The sequence below is a fragment of the Lagopus muta genome, chromosome 1 (genome assembly GCF_023343835.1).
Source record: "Lagopus muta isolate bLagMut1 chromosome 1, bLagMut1 primary, whole genome shotgun sequence".
NCBI classification, from domain to species: Eukaryota; Metazoa; Chordata; class Aves; order Galliformes; family Phasianidae; genus Lagopus; species Lagopus muta.
Window position 1 is genome coordinate 66,982,480 of NC_064433.1, and position 16,888 is coordinate 66,999,367.

The window sequence follows — 16,888 nt, forward strand, 5'->3', positions numbered from 1 at the left end:
AGAGATGCATCCAGGTGAAAAGGGCCCTGCAGTTAAGCCTCAAAATCTTGACTACTTTGAAGTCTGTCCAATCCTGAAGCTGACTCTGCTGTCAAGATATTGACTTGGAAACTGACTTCAGCAAGAGAGAGTAAGGGTTGAACCCCTAAATTCTGGAGTGCTTAACACACCTCTGTGACATGTTACCCCTATTTAGGAAGCTGAGAAAAATACAACAGCAGGATAGTGAACACATATAAATGACCACAATTTATTCTGTTTCCCTAAAAGTTTCAGTATAGAGCAAAAGGATTAGAAAACAAGAACAGTGAAACCCCTTTTACTGCCACTCAGCATGAAGGGAGCAGTTAGCTGAGTTTAGCATAATTTTGTACGATTCATTTTCACTGCACCTGTATCATATTATAAAAAGGCATTCTATCCGGGTAATGGCAACAAAAGAAAATTGAAGTGGCATATATTTAATGTGATGAATCTTTCTGTTACCCCAAGTAGTTTTCTTATGGCAACATTCTAATTACAGAGGGATGGGATAGTCGGCATAATACCAGTGGCCAATTCCTGCCCCAGACAGACCACAGCCTGAAGACCCAACTGACACAAGATACAGGAACAACATACGCCAAATAAAGGTATGCTGCGGAAGAACAGAAGAAAGGAGTGGGCTGTATGATAATTTTATGAAAAGAAACAGAAAACTGTCACCTCTAAAACAGATAAAATAACTCCTAACAGAAGCGGGTTCTAATGAAAACAGCAGCTCCTACAGGGCAGCAACACAACGGCATGCTAAAAATACACGATTTGGCTTGATTGTCAGGAAGAAATTGAAGACAGCTGCATGCGTGCAACGGTATTTTCTATTTTTGCAAAGTTTTCCCCTCCACAGAAGCACACACTTACCAGGAAACTGTAGAAGAATTCGTGCACACAGAGGCCCAGCATGCAGACCAGGACATATGCCACGTGATAGAGAAAAGCCATGTCCATGACGACCGCTCTGTAGCCACGAGTAAAAGTTCCCCGGTTTCCAACAAAGCTCACCAGAAACACTATTTTGTTGCAAAGCTGTGGGGGGTAAAGAAAGGCCAGGTTTACTCCGTAAGAAAAAATGCTGTTATTTATTGCTTGCATTGCTGTAGAATGAAAAATTCCGGATAGGCTACTTTGAACAAACACTCAACTTCTAGATGGCTGAAGTTCAAAAGAGACAAATCCAACTCCAAGACACACTGGGTGTGAGTGCATCAGACTAAATGGAAGTGTATCACCCCTTCACCACTGCACTGAGATCTCTACAACATTCATGAGAAGGCAGGGTGGGATTAACATCGTAAGGTATTAAACAACAATTGGGGAGTGAATTCCTACCAATTCCTACCAATTCCTAACAGTGAGTTCAGATCTGAGACCATGCAGGAGCAGCTATAAATGCAATTGCAAAGAGAACAATAGTAACACAACAGCATGTGTGGAGGTGGGAAAATCTCCCATTTCCTTCAGATCACATTTTTTCAGAATAAGATTCCTTTTAAACATACCAGTGTCATTTTTCAAGAATGGTTTTTATGCACCAGCAACAGATTTGCCACTGCTCCTGAGCTCTGCCTGCATGTGAGAAGTACTGCAGAAGTTCATAAGAAAGGGCTGTTTGGTAGTCCAGGACTAGCAATAAGGACTCCACACGTTTCTTCTTTCACAAATTTGATATGGCCAAGCACTGCTTGCTTGCCTTTACCTCGGACCACATGCCTGGGCATTTTTGAGCATGCAAAATTTTCACAGAATCAACTAACCTAATACTTTGCTGCCTGGTGCTAAGCTGAATTAGGGCTGCAGCAGTCAGGCAGAAATCTAAAATGACGACTTATGAGCGTGCCTGCCTATCCTACAAAGCTCAGTAAACACGCAAACACAGCCATGAATAAATTAAGAGATCTGGGAAAGGGCTGAGAGAATTTTTAATTTTGAAAACTTTTTTCAAAAATATAGATTTAGGCTCACAGAAACACCTGACAAATCTGTGTCAATTCTGCTGAGCATATTTGTAGAGAAAATTTTTCTTTTAACACAAGGAATTGTAAATGTGATTCCTTTTATTCAGCAATATTTCTTTGAAATTTCATATTGTTTTTATTTTTAAAATATTTACATGTGAACAAAACCAAATCTTTTTTTCTCAGCTTTTCTGCTTGCTGACATCACTGTTTCGAGATGACTGGAAATTATTTTTTTTCTTTGTGTTAACCAGTGAGCCTGAGAAAGAAGTTCTTTGCACAGTTCTAATTGAGGCCCTTAATATCTCTGCCTCTGCTGGAAGGGAAAATTCCGCTTGCTTTTTGAGTACTTACATTAGCAGCACCAAGAAGTATCAAGGTAGGACCGAGCCCTATTGTATATATAGACCTGAGAATAACAGACACCAGGAAGGGTCGAATGCCAACTGGCTTGGAGATGAAAAACAGCATTGCTGTACAAAGTGCCACAGCTATCCAGAGGAGGACCGAAATCAACGGAGAAAGTGTGCCTGCATGGAGAAGAATGGGAGAGCTGAGAAACGCATCTTTGGTGACTCAGTTTTTCACCACAAAACAGATCCAGAAGATCAATTCCTTGGCTCATACAGGTAAGACAAAGTGTGACTCATGCATCGCAACTGCTGACCGCGACTTACCCTAACTGCAATAAGAACTATTATTATCATAGTATTGTTGATTTGCACAGGTAATATAGTAAGAAGAGCTAATGAAATTTCCAATAAAATCTGCATAGTGCTCAGAGATGAAATAATTTATCCTGTTCCTGGAGCAGGCTACTAATTATCTCCCTCTTGCAGGGATCATTAGGACTCCTTTGGTCTAACTCGGCGATTGTTTGGCTGCAGAAATAGCTGGTTCTTGGGGTGGCACAGCAGTAGCACAAGCCACAGTGTCTCGTTCCCAACGCAAAGGGCACAGAGGCTGCCTGCTTTTAGAGAAGCAGCTTGCTGCTCAAGGGCTGCAGGCATTCAGCAGGGGCAGCTCTGCCTCTGCTCAAAAATCAGCCACTTGCCACAGTGGGGGGTGGCCATGGGGACTTGGGCAGAAGCAGCAGCATCTGCACTGCCAGGAGCTGCCGAACCACTGAGCCTTGCTCCCAGCGGGTGGCAGGTCCTTGCTCTTGCTAAGCTCCTGCAGGCACATAAGCCTTCAGAGTGAGGCTGGGCAAGGTGATGGCTCCCAGACTGTCCACGAGACTTGAGCGAAGCCCGTGCTTTCCCTTTCTCCTCTGCTTAAGGCTCTGGGAGCACACCATGTCGCTCTGATGCAAAAAGCACATTCAGATCTCGGGGTGCTGTCACACTCATACACTGACTTCTACTGATTAACTGAGAGCTCAGTGGCAGGGGAGAACAGAATAGAGAATTTAGTAAGGATCACAATAGGAATAATGGTATCTCTTTGGCAGCAGATACACAGCTAAGCAGCATCAGTGAAAACAATAAGGTGAGGCCTTGTCCTCAAAATTCAGATGGCATCCAAACTTTTCCAAAGTTCAAGAGTGTTTATATCCTTGGCAAGAGATTTAAGGGCAGCTCTGCTGGATAGTTTCTTTGCCAACAAGATCTGGAAATTTTTAACGGATCCTAAAAAATAGCTTCAAAGTGGAGCTGAAAAGTACGAGCGAAGCACTCGGTGTTTCTTTAATAAATTTTTCTCTCTTCCCTACTGCAGGTCAAATGATTTTGTGTCATGTAACACATGCAGATAAGCACAGGGCAAAGAAACCTCATCTGGAGTGCAATTTCGCTTATGCCGTATGATGTAAGAAATGCAGAAATCCATCCGAAGGCAGCAGCATTCCTGAGATGATTAGATCAGCCCAAGCACCTCGCACACGTGAATGTGGATTTGCACACAAGTGGAAGGGGGAAAATGTGAGACAAACTCCAGCTCCCAGATCAGTTTTTGGTGGAGACTGGAAGTAAGGAGTCTGCCTCGTGACCGTGCTTATCCCATTGGGCCACACCTATTGTTTATTGTTCAGAAATCTCTGCTGCTGCTGCAAGGACTGAGAATTGGAATCCTGAAATGCACTATCGCTGAAATCACTGGATTACCGGGGCCACTTTAACTAATACCATACAAATCTGCAGTTCCAAGTATTAATGCCTATTGACTGCAGACCAGAGGATTTCCTTGAGTATAAATTAGCTAAAAATTCAGTAGCTTAAAAGGTTTGTTTTTAACTCTTTATTTCTTCTCTTACACTCTGGCACATGTGCACTCTGAGCGACTCTTCGGCTTACAGGCAGGAAAGCACTGCATGCAAATGCATCCCATTTCCACAGCTGAACCCTGAAGACACAAGGCTGTGGAGCTCTCTGCACTGTGACCTGCAGAGCCCACCCTGCAAGGTGAAAGTGCAGTGTGGTCTCCATGCCAATATACTTTAATCTGCTGCTTTTTGTTTAGCCAGCCAACAGGAATGTTGGATGGTGCCAATTCTGGTATTTGTGAAAAACATATGCAGCTGGCCTGTTTCCAGTAGTGCAGTTCACATGCCATCAGACAGAAGTGACTTTCAGTCACATTACTGGCTAGACTGGACATGAATTAAAGATCCAGAGGTGAATGGATCTACTCCCATTACCAGTCTCCTTTATCCCAATTAAGCTTGTTTGGGATTCAAAGAGGCCACCTGCTCCTCTGCTGCATTTATTTAATGAAATTTATTGTTTGCTGCATTTCTGTGCCATGTGATGAAGCAGAGACAGAATCACATCTTTTAAGCATATTTTTATATAATGTTTTTGTCGTCTGCATCAGTGGCTCTTTTATTCCATTAAAATCATCAAATGTCAATGAGCTAGTTTTCATATCATCATATTCCACACATTTTAACATTTCAAGTCACTCAAATTGGTCGGTTTTAAGGAATCTCAGTCCCTATGCTGCCAGGTACCCTTCTTCAGCTCAGAAACTGTAACTGAATGTATGCATTAGTACACTGCAATCTGACAATAATTAAGCAAAAAAAGAAAAGAATTAGCTCAGATAATCTACACGATCTTCAGATCAGCTCCTGTGTTCTGTCTGTTTTGTTTCATGTCACACAGGACATGACACACTGAAGATCAACATCTCAGACAACATCTGGTTCCTATCTAGGAGACACTACACGGCTCCTGCAGAAACAAGCACACCTGAAGATACAGTTTTACACAATCATGTTACCTTAGAATAAGAGCAACTAAAATCAAAAGGAAAAATAAAAAGTTCCACTTGCCTTCATCTCCATCATCTCCGAAGGGATAGAACAGAGCAACTGCTAAATTGATGAATACAGCAAGGTTGAAGGAAATGCTTCCCCAGAGAGAGATGTGTCGTGAGAACCAAAATAGGAGTGGATTATCTAGAAAGTTGAGAAAAAAAAGCATTGAATGGGAAGAAAGCAGGCATCAGCCCAGTCAGTAATGGCCTCGAGGGAGTTAAACAATACAGATTAATGAAGAAAACTGAGGTAAACAAAACAAACATGCAGAACTTTAACATTAGCTAAAAGAGACATAGTAAACATAGGCTAGCCATAAAATATTGTTTCAAGCAGGATTTTTCATCCAAAACCTCCAATACAGTTCAATATATATGAAAGTTTTGCCTCAGCTGAGGTTTTACAACTGGACTTCGTGTGAAGGATTCTCTTTCAGACCTGGCTCTGAAACTGTAGCCTCTGTGTGTGGAAATATGGAGTCCAGTGAACAGCTGGATTTCAGGCATCCTGCATGCCAGGCAACCAGGAGACCCAGCACAGGTCATCCAGCTGACCCATTTGGATCAGATATGCAGATGATATTATTCAAAGAAAAATGGAACAGGCAAAGTTTCAGAACTGCAGTACTTTCCCCACCTCTATCAAACTAAACATATCTTGATCTACTATGAGGAGCAGATAAAATTTGGTCTGAGTGGAGTATGGTTCCATGAAAGCTATCTCCTGTACAATGCTCAGAAACCCAAGATTACCTGCTGAGCAACAACTCTGTACTATTAAAATAATATGAAGCTTTAAAAGGAAGCCAGGACCTTCAAATGTGAAGTACTATGTGAACACACAGAAGGAGACTATATTCCAAAGGACCTTTAACCAAGTTAAAAAATGCAAAATAGAGAAGTAAGGAAAAAAAGTGTTAATACTTTGTGTCCAGAGTCACATAAACGATTCAGCAAAAAGCCCAGGAACAAGATCAGAGGGTACTAAGACCCAGGCAAACACCTCACATTTGAGACTGTGCTATCATATGTTCAGTGAACATTCGAAAGGCGCAGTGGTGTGAGAAAATCCTTAGTCAGAGAAGTTAGCTATTTGAAGATGATGTATTCATATCAATTAGATTTTCAAGCATTGAGAGACTCTTGCAAATATGAAAAACATATTCTTGACTTACCTGCACCCAGCTAACTTTTCATATAGACTCCTTCAGCTGAAAATGACTGTCTAAATAGATTTTAATAGTGATTAGGTAAATAATTAGGTTGAATATGATTAAGTGATAACTTTGTGCTGTTGACTGCTGGGATTTAAGCATTTGGAGCCATTGCAGATGGCATCTGTCAATTTCAGCAATAGACTGCCTGGTAACAGACACTTGGCTAAACAATGAACCAAACCTAAATTTACATTATCTTTTCAAACAACAACAAAAAAACAACATGGAGACTTCTGGGCTGTTCCACTGATGAAATGAATTGAGAAATTTCTGTTCTGAATAAAAATAAACTAGTTTTCCTTGCTTATACCAACAGGGAGGTCTGGTTTATGTAAGTATAAGGTCCGGCTTTTTTAATTTGTGTTTCTCAAGCAAGAAAAAACAGACACACTATTGTCAGTGAAGTAATTTTTCTACAATCTGATGAATTTTATTCCCAAACAGACTGCAGTTAGGGAGTTATTCTAGAATCACCTATTTTATGCCTTTACTCTGGTCAGATTGTCAGTACAAATTTTCACCGTGCCACTAAGGAAAGTGGATCTGGGCCAGTAGGATTCATATGGAAAACTTTCAACTGCTTCTGAAAATTATAACTTCAGAACTGAAATTTTAAGGAACTGTATCCAACACTCTTGTTTCTTTCACATTAAGGATGCTGCATTAAGGCATATTGCTTTAAGTATCCAAACTCCCTGCTGCTCTGACCATAGATCCTGTTCTTCACTTCCTTCCTAATCAATTGCATAACGCTCCTGTGAGCTGCTAAACAGCTGATGTCTGCCACCCCAGCAGCATCTGCACTTTAGCAGTGAACAAAGTGATACATCCTACGTGTTTATTATATACACGTATACACATACAAGATATAAATTTCCTTTCTGTCTGTCAAGGATGTTAAATCAGTTTGTAGCCTTGGCTCTCTGCTCCAAATTCAAAGGGTGCAGCTGACAGTTGCAGAGCTGGCAGGAGCTCCCCATCCCTGGGACACTGGCAGGAGCAGCAGCTGCCCCATTCCCAGTGAGGGCCAGCAGCTGTAATGCCCACCAGTGAACAAAATGAGAAACTCATGTTACCTGGCTTGGTCTCCCTTGTAGCTTAAGCAAGTATATATGCCTCTCCCACTACCACAGTACATATACCAGGATGGGCTCACAGATGGGGACATACTGCAGCCTAGTCAAGCAAGGCTGATGTGAACTGGCAAAGGGGAATGGAGTCCATGGGAGTCACGCAGATTTAAAGCAGCTGAAGTTCTGCTGAGAGATGTTTTTAAGTGACTGACATTAACATATTTTTAATGGTCTTGTAGGAATCTGCAAACCTCAAATCTGCAGCTACACGTGGTTTTGTTATATATTAGAGGTCTTGGCTTAATTAGGTTCCACTCTACTGAGTTTACTGGAGCTACACCCTGTTCATCCATTCTTCCATTTAACTTTTGCAGTCCAGAACAGCATCTTGAACACATTATTTACATTAGTAGCTGCTCTATATTATGACTCTTTTATGGTGGCATGCAAGTGTCTCAGCTGGCCTACACTCTGTAGATCTACTCTCTCAAGTTCTGAGAAGCTTTGCCTGTTGCAGAGTGAATAGTGAAAAGCGTATAACTAAAATTGAACACATTTGAAGACTTAAAAGTGAGGTTTTAACATAATTGAGGAATTTTTCGAAATTACAGTACTTACTCCTAATTTTCTTTTGCCATTTCATCTCATTGTACAGATCTTCTGTCTGTTGGAAGAAGTCATTGACTTTGCTCCCTTGTTCATCTCTCTCTGTTGTATTGAATACCCGACTTTTGGATTCCCGAGTGAGAAATTCACAAATATTGGGGACAGGGAAGACAATCTGTTCCATTGTTCTATCATGACGAACAATCTATAAATAAAATCAACATATATTTTTTTCTCAGGATCAGTGACTTTTCAACAATTTTGTCACAGCTCTTTTTGCTCACAGCTTCCTTGTAATTTATAAACGAATGCATACATTATTTGTACATTACCAAAAAGTCAGTCAATGAATCCTAAAACATAAAGTAAAACCCCATTTCTACTTTCAAAAATCTGCTTGCAAATACAGTGACAAATCATACATCTCAACTGAAACCTAGGCCCAAACATAAAAAAATATTCCAGTTTAGAATGCTTCAGTTTTGCAGTGGATTGAAATGAAACTCTTCTACTAAACAGTGTAGAAGTTCAGAGCCTTTCTAATGGATTATGGAACTCTTCTTTCACCTTGAATTTATTTCTATGATGACAGAAGTTGCAAAGGTGAAGATGCAAAAAAAAGCACCTTGTTACTCAGAGAGAACCCATATCTTGTCAGTTTTTCTTTGCTTACTTGGGAAGAAACAAGGTCTTGCATTATTTGTGTTTCAGAGTCTACTGAGCCATCAGTGAGTGAGTTAGATTTTACTCCATTTTACTACACTGTCATACAAATTGCTTTCTTTTTCTGATCATGGAGTCTGCATTACATGTCAATGGAAAAATGGGTAGAAACCTCATTTTTACTTCTAGACCCATGTCTCAGTAGAGGCAGTATTATGGAAAAAAAAAAAAAAGAAAAAAAAAGATACTATAAGACTTTCAAATCAAACAAATGAGATATCCCAACATCAGGGAGCTGTATCCGAAATGTCTAACAGGTCAAGGAGTGCCTTCATCTAAAGAACAATCCATTTGATTTAGGAGCAATTCTGGGCAGAGTTTCAGTTTTCCAATCACAGTCCTGCATATCAGGACCTTCTTTTCTCTCTTATAATTCATATTTATTAGATGAGCATACTAAAAATCAAACTCATCCTAAGCCATTTTTAAGTATAACATATTCAAGCATATTTGCATTGGAAATGAAGGATAATTATTCGTCTGCCCAAGGGCAAGTGCATCATGTGAAACTGAACAGGCTACTTTGAAGTATCCTAGGTAAGCAGTTATTTCTCAGGCCAGTGGTTGTGCACTGGGACTGCGTGGCAAGTGAAAGACCCTGGCAGCACATCTTCAGTTTGGTCTGGGACTCAAATGAAGAGGTAGGCTTCCTATGGTGCTTCACAGTTAAAAAGTATGCCAGATAGCAGAAGCTCACAGAACAGAGCCTTTGCCAGAAAAATAGGCTTTGTCAGTTACAGTGGTCTTGATGTTTGAAGAGATCTTAGAAATCACTCTTGTAAGAATCTATTTGTCACATAGAAGCAGATCACAGTGCTTCTTTTGATGCCCACATCTGCAGCCTACCCAGAAAACTTAGTCACCCAATACTGGCTAAATAACTTAAGAGCCTCCAAAACATTAAAATACGTTAAAAGGTGCACTTGACTGCCCTCTAAACAATCACCACAGCCACAGAGCCAGCCGTGTTGCTAGGTACTGTGTCACCATCCCTGGAGGTGTTCAAGAAACGTGTAGATGTAAGACTCCAGAACATGGTTTAGTGGGCAATATTGGTGGTAAGTGGATGGTTGGACTAGATGATCTTAGAGATCTTTTCCAGCTTTGGTGATTCTGTGATTCTATGGTGTGAGCAGCAAAAAGATTGGTGGCTAGCACAGATAAGGATGTCAACAGTAGCCTACCTCAGTGGCAGCTATGGGCTCAAGGCACTTGCATCAGACAGAGCCATGCTCTTTTAAACAAATGCCATACTGAATGTCAACATTGCTTCAAAACCTCTTTTTACTGCAGCCAAACTTTTAATTCGATCAGTTAGCATCACTGGTTTAGAACTCAGGATTCTTTATTTGAGTGATGTATCATACAAAATTACTCTTGACTTCACGACACAGTTACTATCTACACTCATTATTCCACTAACAAAACATGCTCGATAACACAAAAGAAAGCTTTTGTAAAATGATTACTTGGAGTTACTTTTAATACATAATGTACCTATATAAAATAGCTACATTCCTTCTTCTCCCATAGCCAAAAGAACAGCACTTAACTTTCTTCTTCTCATAAATAATCCATATATTTGATTAAGCTTTGCTTTTCAGAAGTCTAAAGAGGGTTGACATGCCCTGTACAATATGCAAACTTGTCTCATACTCAATCTTCTAGACAGCAATTCTTACCTCTATCTGTGCTGTATGATTGGCGTAATAGCTCAAGGCTTCATCTCCTTCATCTGGATCTGACCCTGGCTTCAGCATCTGTTGCAATGTTTTATTGTGACGAGCCAACTAGAAAAAGAATAAAAATCTGATTTATGTCCTGCTATGTTTTCAGCTTTATCATCTCCACTAAACTAACACAAATCCTCCTCCCTCCATTCCCATATACTTATATGCTCAACCCAGTGGGGCTCTATCCACAGATAACAACAAAAAATGTAATCACTTGAAAACAATAGAAATAATATAGCATTAAAAACTTAGCAGCAAGTCTTTGGCTGAGATTTATGGATGGCAGCTTTGCCAGCAGCTTAGATGAATTTTGGAGGGTTTCTGACAAATAAAAAAAAACTAGATTGAATATTTCTTCTGACTTAAGTTTAGAAATAACATCTGCATACTTCAAAATAGGTAATTACACACACAATTATTTTTTTTTCTATTATTTCATGTGGCTAAGCTATTCTTCACCATGTTCTGGCATGGCATTACAGGGCTGCCATAACACAGGTAATTATTTCAGAGGCAACTGGACCTCACTAGCAGGCAGATATATTCTTAGTGTGCAATTTATATACTAAGCACACACATACACACATAAATATGCAACTCCTCATAAAAACTTTTACAAAACTGATACATAGACAATTCATAAAATATATCCAATCTTGCAAATATTTATAATATTCAAAACTGCACAAAATTGAATACTGAGAGTATCAGCAAACGCATTCATGATGTCTCTTAGGTCAGTGAGAAACAAAGACTTAATCAGGAGGCATAAGGAAATGTACTAAGCATGCAGTTTTCTCTACATAGGAGAGTGGATTTCACATAGCAACTCTGAGGTGTTTCACCAAGATTACAGATTTTCCCATTTTAAGGTGGAGGAAACTGTGACATGCAAATAGAAGGCTTACAGCCATCATCTAGGTCATAAGCATAACACAAACATTAGTACAACAGACTAGACACAGACAGTGGAAATGACAGGAACAAGGAACAAGGGATTAGACTGATGAACACCACATGTGGCTAAGAATTGCAGAAAGTGAAATAAAGCAGTATGCTGAGGAATTAAAAAGTAATTACAAACCTACAAAAAGCGTGTCAGAGATCAAGTCTAAAAGTAACAATGTAGCTAAATAGATATCATAATAATTTAACCAAAATATGATCACACTCATATGCAAGTCTCATATGAAAGCCATTTGCAAGTCTCACCATCCTCTTTTTACCCAAGAATGGTGGGAGTGAGGTACATACACAATTTATTCTATTTAATAAAACTATTTAATAAAAATACATTTTCTTCTGAATTTTGACATAAACTTATTAATTAAAGATAAATATTAAATAAAATACATACATATAAAAGAGAATACCTGAAAAGAATGTTCTGGAAGTATAAATGTATTTCCTACTAATTATTCATGGACAGAAACCTGCTTGAACCTTCCAGTAAAGCACTGAGCCAAAGTGACAGAATATCAGTCTTTTAAAAAGGCTCACAAGCAGATACTTCAGGGACACATGTAAAAATCATAGGGAGGACAACTGTAGAGCAATGTTCTTTCCATCACCAATAGATGTCTGTTTTGGATACCTACTTCTTGCTTTATCTGGTAAATATATAGGTAGTCTCATTACCTATACTTTGTCTCACACATCTTCCACTTATCAGTGGAATCAGGCATATATTCTCAACTAGTCTTTGCAATATGTCCACAAAAACTGTTTAGAAGGATAACCTGAATTAATCTTCTACAGATATCTTGCATTCCCCTCACCAGCATAATGAAGAAACAAGATGTGCTTGTGAAAACAAGGTAATTACTGCTTAAGAACTGCCTTTAAATAGTGCTACTACATTTGCTTTTCAGCTTTACTGAATGTCCCTCTGCTTCTGTACCGAAGAAAGGGCAAGCAAGAGCACCCGTTCACATTCTCTGTATCATTCATCATTCTGTACACTAATGTCATGTTCTGTCTTACTTATGCCTTCCTTAAATTAAAAAAATCCCTATCTTTTACATCCTTTCTCAAACTGAAGACTCTCTTACTCAATTATTTTAATTGTCCATCTCCAAATGCCATTTACTTCAGCTGTAACTCCTGAGATACACACACAAAAAAAGAACAGACTAGACAGAATGTAGTGATACCATTCTTGGAGTGAAGAATTAACATAAATAAAAGCATATATATTCCTTTATTTTATTTTTCATATACTGCAACACAGAGGAACTTTGCTTGCACATTGACCCCTTTTCTCTAATGTGAACCATTTAGATTATGAGCCTTCTAATAAGTGATAAATTAAGGATGTATCAATAATTCTTCTCATATTAAAAAGACTACCAGTTTGGAGAAAGGGACATACATGGATTCATAAATTCACATTAGCACTACAAAACTCTTCATTTCTAAATATATTTGAATGTATACAAAGAATTGGAAATACCCCTTATAAGACATACAGAATCTTAAGATACCAATTCTTGATCTGCTTTTAACTGTCTGTAACACTTTAAGTGGAAGCATGTCTTGAAAAACATCAGTAACAAAAGCTCCCTTACCACATGTGCTAGAAGGGAAAATCATCTCAGCCCTCTTGTGATGTAGTGGGACTGACCAGTACAGCACACCGACTTAACAGGCTGCTGGTGATCTGAGATGGAGCTGATGCAGTGCATACTTCACTATCAGGTTTTAAGTGAACAATAGCTATGTACTTTAAAACCACAGGAACATCCTGAGTCCTGAGTGGATGTCTTCACAGTCAAGCACCAGTGAAATTTATCTAAATCTGTCAACAGTAGTGCTAGACCACAAGTGCTCATAACATCATTTCTTTTACCTCCCATCTCCTTGTATCCACTGACCTCCTGCAGTCTATCTAGACCTTCAGAGAGTAGTCTCAGGGCAAAGGGTAGTTCTCTATTTTCTTCTTGCATTGCAGTTCTAATGTGCGATGGATTCTTCCAAGTTGCCACAATAATAAGTGCTGATAATATTTCTGTATTGCCAAATATACATCAGTGAAAGAATGGTGTGAATAGCAATCTTTGAAAACTGAGACGTAAAGCAGAAGCCCACAGTAACACTTAAGAACTGCTTAATAAATGCTATGCTATTTGGCAACTGCGGTGTTTTCTGAAGGGGTAATTTCATATCTTTCCTTTGTCTTGTAACAAACACAAAGGCAGACATGGGCAAATCGGACAGTGCCAGCAGACCTCCTGACCTGTATAGAACTATTTCTGAGATCAAAGAAACAGCAGTGAAAATAGCAATGTAGTGACAAACTGTAACATAAAATATGAACAGCTTATCCAAGCTGGTAGCACGCTCTAGGTGACAGTCTGTGACTGGCACATGAAAACTGTGCAAGCTCTGACTGATGTTTTTTCACATTTAACTGCTGTGATGTGGTTGTGTTGCTCCTGAAGTGCTGCACAAGTCTTATGGGGCAGCTGATGGACAAGACACTAGATGGGCATGGAATATAATGACTGTAGGAAAAACCACAGCCCCATGCAAGTTTGCAAGGTAAAGCTCAGAACGTGCAGTGAGCATAACTGATACAAAACATAACCTTTGCTAGAGACTGAATCTGCAGAGCCTGAAAAAAATCACCTCCGAGGAGGGAACTCTCTCAGTCATTCACTCATCTATCAACCATGCCAGTGATGATATTTTAAATGTCAACACTGTACTTTACTACTCACAAAGGCATTTAGGGAAGAGGAAGCAATAACATATAATGGAGCAGTGATTTCCAAAGAGGGGAAGTGTAAGGCAATATCTATATCAATAAAGATCATTTGGCTTTCCAGTCAGTTTCCAGGGAAGGATTGTTCTTCATCTTGAAAGACCTTTGCTTCAAAAATTTGGAAAATAGCGTAATAAACATCAGAACAAAATGCAAAAGATTTAGAACAGATCAAGAACACTGCTGTCATTAATAAAGAAAAACTAGAGAGGAATGACAGAGTTACAAGTAATAGTAAGTCTGAACTCATTCAAAATGATTCTAAAATCACATCAGATGGTCATTTGGGATTACACACATGATCAGCAGCATGGAAAAAGACAGCAGACATTTTTTGCCATCAACAATACATGCATTTCTTGCAAGCATTTTACTTGACAGATTTCCTGAAACATAAATGCAGTTATTTTAATGTTCCTCAACGAAAAAGTGATTTAAAGCCGTGAACTTTCATGCCATCAGACTCTCAATATTTCATTGACTTGGCTACTAGATTGGTGTGCCAAAATATGTAAGTATATATATACATATGTCTGCAGAAAAATTTCTGGGAAAAGACAAAGTAACTTTCCATTTTTCATTATCTCTGTAAAACAGAGACTCCTTCTGTATTTTTATGTGGACAGGTCAGTCCGTGGTTCTAACTCAAATGTTGTAGCATAGTTTGCAATGGAGGCTGACCTAGTACGCTGCTCAGAGAGTTGCCAAAATCCCTGCCACTTTCACCAGGCTTTGCTTTGGGCCCCCAAAAGGATAGGAGTCCTATAAATATGAGCTAGAAACAGCAAGCTGAAATCTGTGAGATCCATTTATATCAATTTCCTCTCTAACACTTTGAGACTACCAAACGTGTGGAATAAAGATGATATTTATGACTAGAACAGCACAAAGAGATCTAAATGGGTGAAGCTTAGTGCCTTGTAAACAGGTATTATTTTTGTGGAAGAATCAGTTTACTGGTAAAGTGTGAAATGTGTTACATTCACTCTCTAGAAAAGGCCAAAGAAGTGTGACTATAAGCTCTGGATAACTGCCTGAGAAATACAAACTAAGACACAAATAGTTTCTGTGCCATGAAGCACTTTATATTTAAAGCAGTTCTCTTCAGAAGTATTACAAAAATCTAAAAACCGGAGAAGAAAAATTCACTTCTGTATACATTACGCTTGCCACTATTTCTCTTGAATTTCTCCTCGCACCCATGAAGGCAGCAGCACAACCATCTCCTGGCACACAGGCAGGCCTGGAAGAGCAAGGCAGCAGCTGGAGCAAGTGCTGACTTCTGGGGTTCACAGCAGCAAGGGAACTGGTCAGGCTTGCATGCTGCAGCACTGCACAATGCCTTCTCTTCCCTCACCCCATGCTCCAACTTCAGCTTGCTAGCTGGGCCAATTGGTCTTGCCTGGCATGCCAGTGCACAGAGAGGACAGTCCTGGAAGTTCATGACTTCTAGACCTTGGGGAAAGTGAGGTAAGAGCTGTTTGCAAAGACCTGATATGCAATGAGTGAGATCAGATAGATTTGTTGTAAATTATCTTCATACCTATTCAGTAAGGAGACATACTGTAGCATAATTCACAAGCCTAAAAGCCACCGCTCTTTCACCAGGGAGAAAATAGACAGAATCTAACTTATAGCAGGAGCAGAATATTGTATCTGTTCAGACTGGTTTCACCTTGCTGTGCACCGACTTGTGCTAATTAACAGCTGCAGTCCCTTCCTCTTTTCCCCAAGTCCCTTGGCTCCCAAAGTCGGGCTGTGTGAGACCTGGAACCGCCAAACCTCTTCAGTGGGGGAAACCCCAGCCATCCCACCAAACACTTCATTTTCTACTTAGACAGAAAGAAAAAAGATCTGCCTGAGAACTGACAAGAAAACTCCCAAGGACTGAGAAATAACACAGAGAGAGAGTCAAGGGAGTAGCAAACAGAATGGGTGAAACCCACGACTGGACAGGAGACAGAAAATGAGATGCCCTTCGTCTGAGTGTCAGGGCCTCACCACACTCCAGCTCCCTGCCAAGGGCAAAGAAAACACTCATATTCCAGTGGTAAACAAAGAGAGAGAGAGAGAAAGCAAAGAAAAAAGAAATGTCATTTTAACTATAGCTGAGCAGAAATTTTTATTTCAGCTGGCTGTACTAACAGTAGTAACAACTTCTCAACTCCCCATGCTCCAATCAAAACTGAATGGTGCTTTCTGCAATACATAGGGCAACTTCCTTTCCAGAAGTCATTACAGTTTTATAGAGCGGCACCTTTGCACTCTACCACAAAGCAATCTGTTAACAAACATTAGGAACAGCAGGGATGGAGCAACGGGAGACTCTCAAATCAAGTATTCATTGATTTCATTTAGAAGATTATACTGTACAGAGCAACCAAAAGGGTTTCAAGTTAATCTTCTCCTGATGGCTAGCAGTACATGAATATGGCCCTGGGTGGTCCAGACTCTGGATTCTGTTGCTGGGTCTTCCACAGCCTTGTGTAACTTCTAAGGCATCACCTCTCCTTACTGGCCT

General features: G+C 39.7%; 1 protein-coding gene across 4 annotated transcripts in view; it reads right to left on the reverse strand.

Moving 5' to 3' along the window:
• The window catches only part of ITPR2 (inositol 1,4,5-trisphosphate receptor type 2), a 270,236-nt gene that overhangs the window by 37,834 nt on the left and 215,514 nt on the right, over positions 1-16,888 (reverse strand). For all 4 annotated transcript variants that reach the window (XM_048933484.1, XM_048933481.1, XM_048933480.1 and 1 more), the window contains 5 exons: positions 10,554-10,661; positions 8,161-8,353; positions 5,269-5,394; positions 2,352-2,527; positions 904-1,068 (listed from right to left, as the gene is read on the reverse strand). In XM_048933484.1, coding sequence (XP_048789441.1) covers positions 904-1,068; positions 2,352-2,527; positions 5,269-5,394; positions 8,161-8,353; positions 10,554-10,661 — 768 coding nt within the window. The remainder of the gene's footprint in view (positions 1-903; positions 1,069-2,351; positions 2,528-5,268; positions 5,395-8,160; positions 8,354-10,553; positions 10,662-16,888) is intronic.